This window comes from Parasteatoda tepidariorum, chromosome 7, assembly GCF_043381705.1.
Source record: "Parasteatoda tepidariorum isolate YZ-2023 chromosome 7, CAS_Ptep_4.0, whole genome shotgun sequence".
In the NCBI taxonomy this organism is placed as follows: domain Eukaryota; kingdom Metazoa; phylum Arthropoda; class Arachnida; order Araneae; family Theridiidae; genus Parasteatoda; species Parasteatoda tepidariorum.
In genome coordinates, this window is record NC_092210.1 from 81,878,032 (window position 1) to 81,889,802 (window position 11,771).

General features: G+C 28.9%; 1 protein-coding gene across 2 annotated transcripts in view; it reads right to left on the reverse strand.

Annotated features, from left to right (window-relative positions):
- LOC139426078 (QRFP-like peptide receptor) overlaps positions 1-7,046 on the reverse strand; it is a 222,398-nt gene extending 215,352 nt beyond the window's left edge. For both annotated transcript variants that reach the window (XM_071183699.1, XM_071183700.1), the window contains exon 1: positions 5,770-7,046. In XM_071183699.1, coding sequence (XP_071039800.1) covers positions 5,770-6,151 — 382 coding nt within the window. In that variant the 5' untranslated portion in view covers positions 6,152-7,046. The remainder of the gene's footprint in view (positions 1-5,769) is intronic.
- Positions 7,047-11,771: the final 4,725 nt, after the last annotated feature.

Below are 11,771 nucleotides of genomic sequence, written 5' to 3' on the forward strand. Positions count from 1 at the left end.
GTTTTAATAATGACACTGCAAATATTCAACACAGTTTGCAAGGATAGCTGAAACTGCGTATGATATTTGCATTTGTAACGTCAATGCTCGTCACACGTGACATTTGGATAAGCGCACATATGCATATGACTTATAAACTGCGCTGAGTTCGTGCCACTTCGCGGTTCGTAAATACTTGTTTCATTCCAATAAGTATACGTTTATTAATTTATGTTTTATAAAGAAACTGATATTGAGTCAATTAAACAAGAAAATTCACAAAATTTACATACTTATTAGGTATGCGTGATTTGCGTATTGAGAACTGTTTTTTTTTTGGACCCACAATCGACCCTTTCGATTCGGATCGACACCCATTCGCCCCCCTGTCTCAGATCGACCCCCGCTTTTGTTAAATAGACCCCTGGGGGTCTATATAGACCACTTTGGCGACCTCTGGTCTAGAGCCTGGTCGTGTTTGTTGAGCGAAAGATTATCAAAATTCAAACGGCGTGATAATACTATTGATAATCTGATAACTAATGAGCTCATAAACAGGATATTGATTAATTAAAAATAAATTTTTAGTTTTCCACAATATTTTATTACGGCAGTGGTGGCTCAGGGATTAAAGCGTTCGCCTTCCAATGAGGTGAACCGAGTTCGAATCCCAACGATGGCTGGCCGATTCAAATGCTGCACCCGGCTTGCACCGACTACAATATCGACGTAAAATATCTTCAGTAGTAGACGGATCATGGGTCCCCTTGCCGTTAGGCTAACCGTGGAAGGATTTCTTTGTTTTCCTCTTCATTTAGCGCAAATACTGGTTAGCTTTATCTAAAAGTCCTCCATGCAGGCAAATTTCTCCCAATATTTGTTATAGGAGTTCCCTTGTTTTCTTAATTGGGTTTAAAATTATAAGGCTATGGAGTTGAACATTAGAAATTGTAAACCCAAAAAATTAGGTCGGCAACGGTAATAAAATGATTTTTATTTACTTTGTATGCACGCTGAATTGATTATTAACACAAAACAAACTGATAATGAACGAACACAATGCAAAGAGATAAAAAAAACGAGATTTATTGGATACACTATTTTATATAGTATATATAGCAACGCATAGCAAACTATACGAATCATTATCATATGCTTTTTCTATTGACTATAGTAATATTCATGCACTAAGAATTTGTTTAATGAAATTATTAATATATAAATTGTCGAAGAATGCATTGAAAAGCTATATTTTTATAAACTCTTGTGATATAGTTAGATAATATTTTTAAGCAAAATTGTATTAATCTTTTTTTTTACCTTTTTCATAGCCAATAAAGTAATAAATGTTATATAAAGTTTATGAAGGGTTATCTTGAAAAAAAAAAACCATATAGTTTCAGAAATACGTCTGACACGCATTTTTGAAGATGTCATTTCCTTTTAGGGTACAACGAAATGCTTCTGCGTTATCATTTTTAATTTATTATTTTCTTTTTTTTTGCGATGCTACCGGAGACGCATGAGAAACATTTTCAACTCAACAGAGAAAAATTTTATCAATATCCTTGTGAAAAAAGGGTTAAATTTGTGTTATAAGGTTCAATCTGTGCTTGAACATTGATAAAAGTTTTTCTTTTAAGACGTACCATTATATAGACAATCGACATACGTCTATATATCTGGTATTTTCTTTCGCAATTTTTAGCTTTATTCAATTTAGAAATATTTCTTTTCAGAAATATTTCTATTCCGAAACTTTTATTGTAGAAAAATAGTTTGTTGTAGAAAAATGTTTTTTGAATTAAATAAAGGTATTTCTAGGATTTTTGAATTGATTAAGCAAACTTTTATAACTTATTAGTGACGTAATTTTGACGTTTTGTTGCGCACATTTTGTATACAGTATGAATATGCCGTTGCAAATTGTTACAAATTATCTTATTATTGGCTTTATACTGGGAGTGAGAAAAATTTGATGCAAATGTGAAAATACTGACTGACAAACAAATATAATTTACACTGGGGAACATAGTTTTTGATGCCATCGTACAAACATTTGATCTTGCATAATTCGGGAGTGGGTATTTCAAATCAGAACTGAGTTTTGCTCCTAAAGCATCAGTTTCGGTTTAAAATTACATTTTTTGTCGAAATGTACAGATCTAAAAGCGTTTTCCTTAAAAGGACGTCGCTTAACTGTTGTCACAAACTTCTAGGGTAATAAGAGGGTACGTAATCAGAAGAAAATCTGCAGATAAAAACATGTACGTAAACGTAATCGTACGTGGCAAGGGGCGCTTCTCTATTATGACCTGTTCAGAAACAGACGAAGAAACAGTTGATAATTGCGAAGCACCCCTAGAGGCGCAAGACGACATTTTCGAGAATGGATTTCTATGCATTTTATTCCTGATGATGTACCCTGGAAGTTTGTCGCAACAATATTCTCCATTATATGCAATTCTCTATTATATATGAAGATTCTCTATTATATATAACGTTTTTAAACTTGTGCATTTCGACAAAAATAATCTGAAAATGTTATTAAAAAATTGTAGCTTGGTGAAAGAAGTCAATTGCAAATTTGAAAACATCAGTATGAAAGTATTTAAGACCTGTTAAAAAATTTAATGTAACAGAAAATTTGAAAAAAGTTCTTCCAGTGTTATCAGTTATTTACAGGCATCATTAAAATAACTCCTATTCTATTTTCACTGTCTAATTTACTAAGCATGAAATTTTTGGTGAAATAAATAATGCGTTTCGTAAAGTCACAGTACGTTACCTTCCTATGTTAAAAAATTAATAAAATTATGGCTTTAATATAAGCCTTTCATTTTCTAAATTTTTTTAGTTTTTTTTCCTACTTTGAGTATAGCTTTTATGTCTTTACTCTTTTTGGATAAACTTAATAATTTAATTACATAATGTATAATCAAATTGTTTTTTTTTAAATAAAAATTTTAATATTTTTTTAATACGTAAAAAAAATACACAAAAATACATTAATTACATTGCATACAACAATTACGATTATCTACATTCCAGAAGTTATTTCAGATGAATGTTTCAAATTTATTATTAATAAACTAGCAATGTATTGCAAGAAAAATATCATGAAACAGAAATTTTATTTATTAATGACGCAGAAAAATTCTCGTTGACAGGAAACCTGCATGAATAATATACATATTTTTACGCTTAAGAAATTAGATATAAATTAAAAATACTATCATTTATTAGATTATGAAACAAGTTTTTTTTTAAAAAAAGAAATGTTGCCTCGAGTAAGCGAAAATTTATCATACCTACTCTGTTTTTTAATAACAATTTATTTAATTGTTATTTTACCATGTACAAACAAAACGGTACAAGAATTGAAAATAAGATGCTATTCAAACTGTTAACTGTGAGAAAAACGTTTTTTGATAGCTTTCACCAAATACTATCATTTATTAGGTTATGAAACAAGTTTTTTTTTTAAAAAAAGGAAATGTTGCCTCAAGTAAGCGAAAATTTATCATACCTACTCTGTTTTTTAATAACAATTTATTTAATTGTTATTTTACCATGTACAAACAAAACGGTACAATAATTGTAAATAAGATGCTATTCAAACTGTTAACTGTGAGAAAAACGTTTTTTAATAGCTTTCACCAAATACTATCATTTATTAGATTATGAAACAAGTTTTTTTTTTAAAAAAAAAAATGTTGCCTCGAGTAAGCGAAAATTTATCATACCTACTCTGTTTTATAATAACAATTTATTTAATTGTTATTTTACCATGTACAAACAAAACGGTACAATAATTGTAAATAAGATGCTATTCAAACTGTTAACTGTGACGTTTTTTAATAGCTTTCACTAAATACAACCAGAATTTTATCTTACCAACTTGGCCCACCTAATGAAGCAACTTAGTTCCTTGAAAATGGGTACATTTTATAGCCTAGAGGGCTGATTCGTAAATCGCATGATCGGCAGAACTAGGGTTCGAGTCTCAGCGTTGACACCACAATGATTATCCATTTCCTTGAACACATAAAGTGCTTCCTGTATTCTGTACTCCCCAATTTGTCACATGGGGTTATTAGAATACCATACACTCATTCACGCATATATAGCAGCACCATAAAGCTGCCAAAATATTTTCAGTTAAATTTTTCCCCCATGCTTTTGAAACCCTGTTGGTTGTAAATGGTAAAAAACCGCATACTTTGTATCCATAGTTTTATAACCAAACTAGTTGTCAATGGTTTAAAAAAATTTTCTTTACCGTACACTATATGGTTAATTGGATTGACAGACTGCTGCCAGTTATTTTACCATAATTTTAGAATAAAAATTCCAACATTGTAGTTACTTGTCAAGGTATAATGTGCTATATTGTTATTAATTTTTATATATTTAAATTTTCAACTTTAGGTGTCTTGTTAAAAGTTTAACGCGCCTAATCTAAGTTTTTGTAAAACAAAAAGCTATATCTAAGGACATTTGCGGGGATAATTCCTTTCAAAAAATGATTTGATTCAACGGAATTTCGAGTTTATTTCTTATTCGACTTACTTTAAATATATCCGTTGCTTTTAATTGTACTATAATAAGAAAATTAAATTCATTCAATATTGCAAACATTCATTTGTTTTTTTACAATTATAAGGACAAAATTAATATTTTTGCTTAAATTTTTTAGAAATTTTAAAATGAAATAAATTTATGGAAGATAGTATTTTGCTTGAATATTTGTTTAGATAATTTAATTTATTTTTCTTTTAGTACGCTTTTTATACACTTTTAATTTATAAAGGTGTATATTTTTAATTTGTAAATACACGTTTTATTTATAGATCTTTGATAAATGTACCTTAACTATCATTTGTTGAAAATAAACTAATGCTAAATTGATAGAGTAAATATTTCAAAGAAGAGGTTAAATGTAGAAAAAAAGATATGTTAAGTAATACGAAGTTAAACTGTAAAAAATTTCGTATCAAATTGTAACAAAAATTACTGGCGCCCTCAGTGCAACATGAGTAAAATTCATTTTAACGTAAAATCTTATACCGCCATTTTTATAGTAATATTTATTTAAATACAGTATTTCAGTAATTTTACAGTAAACATTACTTTGAAAATTACGGTATATCAGATTTTTTGTTCCATTAAATTTTAAGATCAAAATGAAATATACGATAAAATGCAGCACCCTGTGTTCCTGTATTTTTTATCATAAATTTATTCGTAATTTTTTACTATGTAGTTTATTTACGTGCCTTAAGCTGTAAGCAAAGCTTTAGTTTTAGATTATATTTATTTCCATTTTGAGGAGAAATTATTTGAACTATTAAAAAGGACAATTAATATAACTGTTAGAACATTAAATTTTTCTTAAAAAAATAGTCAATTTGGTGAAAATTCCCGATCTATAGGAAAATCATTAAAATCAATGAAGAATTTTCTTTTTTTGCTTATTTTAATGAGTTCAAATCTATACAGCAAAAAAGTAACATTTTCACAAAACTTTGATTTCTCTTCCTTATGCCTTTTTCTTGATCTAATAATAATGCTGAAAAACAATTCGGACTGAACTGAATAAAAGATACAATTTCTCAACAGTCATGAAAGTAACAGATTATTCCCAAAAATGTTCCTATAGTGACAGAAACTTCGAAAAATAAAAGCTATTCTATGGCAATTTACTTAAATTTATCTATACAACTTAGTCTTAGCACGCAGTTTCATTAAGCTACGTAAATAATGAAAAACTAAACAAAATGTACTTACTCTGAGCAAAAGGGTTCATTTTGCAAATGAAGCTTCCAAGAGAATACAAGGGTTTCGTGATGCTGTTCACAACGGGCACCCACATACAACACATGCAGATAAGAAGATCGGCAAAAGCAAGATTCACAAGATACAAGTTAATGGTAGTCCTCATGGATCTGTTGAGAGCTACAGTCAGAATAACACTAATGTTACCCACTAGGCCAGTTACTAAGATGACGACATAGAATACAATTTTGACATATTCTTCCCAGGAAATCGGTTCAGTCAGTGCTGCTGGGTTCGGATATTCATGCAAACTGAAATTCAGTTCGAAGTTACAGAAGTCTCCTTCAAATATAGACAGTTCTTCGATGAGTTCTGTTGAGTTGACTGAATTCATTTTTTTTTAAAGAGGCTTCGCAGTTTTTCCTTCTATTTACATTATTTTTAATTTCATAATAAAGATTAAAATAATATTTTTTACAAGCTTTAGTAGAAGGTATTTTTAGTTTAAATAATAATATTTTTAGATCTTGACGTCATCTTAAATTTCTTTACTTTTTCGAAAAAGTAGAAAAAAAATTACCGAATGCAATTTAGGTATTTCATTTGATTTAATTTTACAACTCTAAATTTAATATTCATAATAAGTACTGTTTTTTTATACTAATTTAAAGCCAAGAAAATACGTATCTTTCTAAAATATTTCGTAGGGATAAATAGAAGTTTTTGAAAAATCTATTAAACAACAATATTAAATTGAGTGAAAAATTTAATTAAAATTTAAAGTTTTCAAAAATTATCTTTGAAAATCACCATTATTAAAATCATATAAATGTTATATATATCCACTATTGATATAATAAAAGTTTCAATTACATCATATTAGTAGATTCATTTAAAAAATCAACTATAACTTTTAATACATTACTAAATAATTGAAACACTCATTCATTTTGTAACTCAAGTTTTTTAAGTTTATTTTATTTGAAAAAAAATATTTTAGAAATATATGATTAAGGAATATATGGGGAATTTTTTGTTTCTCAATGCATGGGGAGATGTTTTAACACATACTTTTACTTGAAGATACAGTCTCAAACTGTCTATTTTTTTTCTTCAGGTCATCTAAAGGAGTTTGCCAAGTTCTTAAAGTAGAAGATTTTCAATTCTAAGTAATGTTTTCATTTCATTAACAATGTATTTAAAAGTTTTATGCAAACCGCCTAGTCTATATTATTAGCTGACAGCGCAGAAGACACCCCACGTTTCGCACGCCCTTAAATTTCGGGAATGAGAGTGGAAGAGAATATTTTCCTGTTAACGGGAGTCTTACGCATCTCTTTTGGAGCATGACGTCACTAAAAGGTGGAAAAGTTTCCTCGCATAGAGAGAACAGTTCCAACATCGAGTTAGAGAGCAAGGGTCAAAAAAAATATTTTCTGCACCGTTTCACTTGTTTGGGCTGTTATCGCCTGATGTTAAAGTGAAGAAAAGCTCACAATTCATGGTTTGTTAAAGCGCAATTAACTCATGAATTCTACTAAGAATTATCCTGAGCCAGAATGCCTTGTGCATAAAATGCTTCTATTTTATTTAAAATATAATATTTAAAAAAAATTGGATTCCTCAAAAGTCAGGTTTTTAATAACTTTTTATCTATATTTTTTTTGGAATAAAAAATCTTAAAGGAAAATTTTTAAAAATATTTATGATTATCAGCAAAATCAAATGAGTTGAATTCTTCAGGAGTTAATTTATTTTTTAATTTAACTCAATCACGATATATATAATTATACACATTTTTTTTAATCTGTAATTTCAATTATTAGAGTTTGGCGATGAAAAAAAAGATAGTTGAAATAAATTAAATAAAAATAGTTAAATCACATACAAACTAGCTGTTGAGATTTATGATAAATTATAGATGTCATGTAATTTTTAACTTTAACGTAATTTTTAATTTTTTAAGAAGTTTTCAATTAAAAATATGTTAAAGTGAAATTCGAACACATCTCTTATTATTAATGCATAAAAATTAAATGCTTTGAATTTTTCTAAAAAATGCTAATTTTATAATTATTTCAATTGTAAAATAATTATTTTTTATCCATAATTTCAGTTACATTTTGCAATAAAATAAGTTACTTGAGAATAAATTAAATTACAATAGTTAAATGATTTATCAAAAACTATATAAACAATTGAATAACATATAAATTAAGTAACAAACTAGTTAAATAAAATGAGTTTTTTTTGCTATCCGAATCAACAAATACAGGGTGGCTACAAAATGCTGTTACAAATATACAATCACTTTATAGTACAGATAGAAAATAATAAATACAAAACTAGGATTAACACTATAAATAGAATTTTACCTTAAAAACGCTTTATTCGAATTGACCACCATCCTCATCGATTACGAAAAATATTCTCTTATGCAATTGTCTGAAGCCAGCACGAATCATTTTAAGAGATGATTTGTTCCATTCATGCAATCAAGAAACTCTGAGAGTGTCCTAACTTTTGTGCTGCTTAACAATGACTATAAACTCTAGAATTCCCCAAACAAAATAGTCTAAAAGATTTAGATTCAGTGATTCTGGCTTAATCAATTTCGAACAATTGACGTAGAGCCAAGCCTGTATTATTTTGACCCGGTTTTACGGTGCAGAATCTTGCTGAAATATCCAATCAATTTTTGGATACAATCTGTCAGCATGTGGCAATAAATGTGTGGGCAATACTTATTTTTTTTGCCGGCCAGGTGGCCGAGCGGTTAGCGTGCCTGACTGCGAAGCCATAGGCTGCGGGTTCGAATCCCGCTCTGGGCATGGATGTTTCTCTCTCTCTTTGTGCTGTCCTCTGTTGTGTGTATGAANATAGTTAAATCACATACAAACTAGCCGTTGAGATTTATGATAAATTAGACATGTCATATAATTTTTAATTTTAACGTAATTTTTAATTTTTTAAGAAATTTTCAATTAAAAATATGTTTAAGTGAAATTCGAACACATCTCTTATTATTTTATTAATGCATAAAAATTAAAATAAAAGTGTTAATTTGATTAATGAATTATGTTAATTGAATAATTTGATTAATGAATTAATTAATGAAAAATATTAGTTTATAATAATTTCGAATATAAAATATAATTATTTGTAAAACAATTATTTTTTATCCATAATTTCAGTTACTTTTTGAAATAAAATAAGTTGCTTGAGATTGAATTAAATTACAATAGTTAAATGATTTATCAAAAACTATATAAGAGATTAAATAACATAAATTAAACATCAAACTAGTTAAATAAAATGAGTTGCTTCGCTATCCGAATCAACAAATGCAGGGTGGCTACAAAATACTGCTACAAAAATCGAATCACTTTATAGTACAAATAGAAAATAATAAATACACAACTAGGATTAACACTATAAATAGAAGTTTACCTTAAAAACGCTTTATTCGAATTGACCACCATCTTCATCGATTACGAAAAATATTCTCTTATGTCTGAAGCCAGCACGAATCATAAAGAGATAATTTGTTCCATTCATGCAATCAAGAAACTCTGAGAGTGTCCTAACTTTTGTGCTGCTTAACAATGACTATAAACTCTAGAATTTATCAAACACAATAGTCTAAAATATTTAGATTCAGTGATTCTGGCTTAATCAGTTTCGAACAATTGACGTGGAGCCAAGCCTGTATTATTTTGACCCGGTTTTATGGTGCAGAATCTTGCTGAAATATCCAATCGATTTTTGGATACAATCTGTCAGCATGTGGCAATAAATGTGTAGGCAATAATTATTTTTTATAATATTCAGGATTGATTTTTCCCCTTTAACAATGAATTTCAGAGGAAATATTTCGTTATTTGACACTGCAGCCCAAACCATTACAGAATTCTTGTTCTGAAAGCGATGCACAGTTCGTACACTTTCAGGTATATCATCAAAGGTTGCTGCATTTTAACCTGCGCTAACTATTGTGCTCAGTGCACAATATGCTCGAATCATAAAAGATTATTCTATCAGTTTTATTAATGTGCCGGTTTAGCAATTTCTTACATTTTTGTAACCTTTCATAGATGAAGGTTGACATGGTCTGTAACTACTAGCCCCACATTGGTGACCTTCGGACTTCGTGTGAACACGCCTACGTCGGCAGAAAGACCCATTTCAATTTGAACACGCCTACCTAGACAGTAACGCCTTCTTCGACGGATTACACATTGGACAGTTGACTTGCTACTTGTGACTGCATCATTATCCACCACCTCGCACTGTTGCTACTCAGTCTCGTCTCGATCACACACAACGTCATCCTGCATACACCCGACTGCTAAAGGCAACACAGGAGCGACTACGACCATGATCTTAATACAGCTCTTATGACTAATGTTCGAAACCCGGTGATCTTAATCCAGCTCTCCGTGTCTGTTACAAATACAGCAACTAGTGGTATACAACTATCGAATTCTATAGCTGCTATAATTCTGGTGGGGGAGTACTGTAGCGTATCTACCACTACAAAATTACAACTACAATTCACTAGTATATAAGGCATGTTAACTCGACTCTATGTTTGGGTACCTTTTCATAGATGACGGTTGACATGGTCCGTAACTACTAGCCCCACAAACCCAAGAATGTTTAATTGTTTAAAGATTCTACCTGATGAAAATAGGCGATCGAAAAGCTGTTTAACCATCGAACTTTTCAATTCTATATTTAAATTCTAAATGTTTTGCCTTAAGCAAAAATTGTCTGCACTTTTAGATAGTGCCACTCACTGGAATAATAAGAGAGAAATTGTTTTACTAAAGGATTAAAATTTAAAAAAAAATCCTGTTGTTTTAGAGTAGCAGAATATAGTAGAATTCAGTAAACCTAGATTTTTTAGAACTGATTATGAATTATAACTATTTAAATTTATTTTTTGGTCAAAAAAATCTCAAAGTAAAAATTTAAAAAACATTTCTCATTGTTTTATTAATGCTCTAAAATTGAATTGTTGAATTCTTAAGTATATTCATTTCATAATCAATTAAACAAATTATATTTATTTATAATTTTTTTTTATCTTACTCATAAGTCACGAAAGTTTGTTTTAGTTAAAACCCAAACAAAGTAGTTAAATTAGTAGTTTAGACTACGCCTCTTTTTTTTAGCGTTTAAATAGTTTCATGTGACTTTAGACTTCAAAGAATTTAACATTTCAAAGAACTTCCCACTTCAAAGGAAAATTCCATATTATTATATTCCATAAAATCCCATATATTTTCTAAGGAAGCGATATTTGCTTCGTTCCTATCTTCATAAAAATAATACTAAAAGCAATATTCGCATATGACGCTACATTAAATCTTAAGAAATTCAAATATGAAATCAAGTATACTTTATACTCGTTTTAAATATAAAAAATATCTCAAAATTTGAAAGTGATGATGAGAAACAAGATCTAATGATTTTTTTTCAAACGATTTTCGAGTTCCTCGTTAACTGTCAGCGCTGAAGAAGTAGTGTTTACATTGCTTCCGTTTTATCTCCTATTTTGTACTTGAAAAACATCATTTTCGTACTACCTCAAACAAGCATAAACACTGGATTAAAACTCTTCTAGTTAACTCTAATGCATAAATCTTCTGTAGGTTTTAGACTAATTATATTAAATAGTAAATATTTTGAAGGTTTTAATATACATGCATATTGTGACATATTGTGCTATTTTATTCTTTTCTATTTATGATTTTTACAAGATATTACACAGAAAGAAAGTAATCGCAATTATGAGAAAAGGTTACATTAATGATACTGTCATTAATGTAACCTTTTCTCTCAAATTACATCTCAAAAATTATTATTACTGCACTTGTATTCTAAAGCAACCGGCTCAGATTTTTTTTAAATAAAAAGGAGATAATTAATAAAAAACAATAAATTATTTCATTTATATCGATCACATGTAACTTATATTATAATATATGTGCTTTATTAATTATATATAT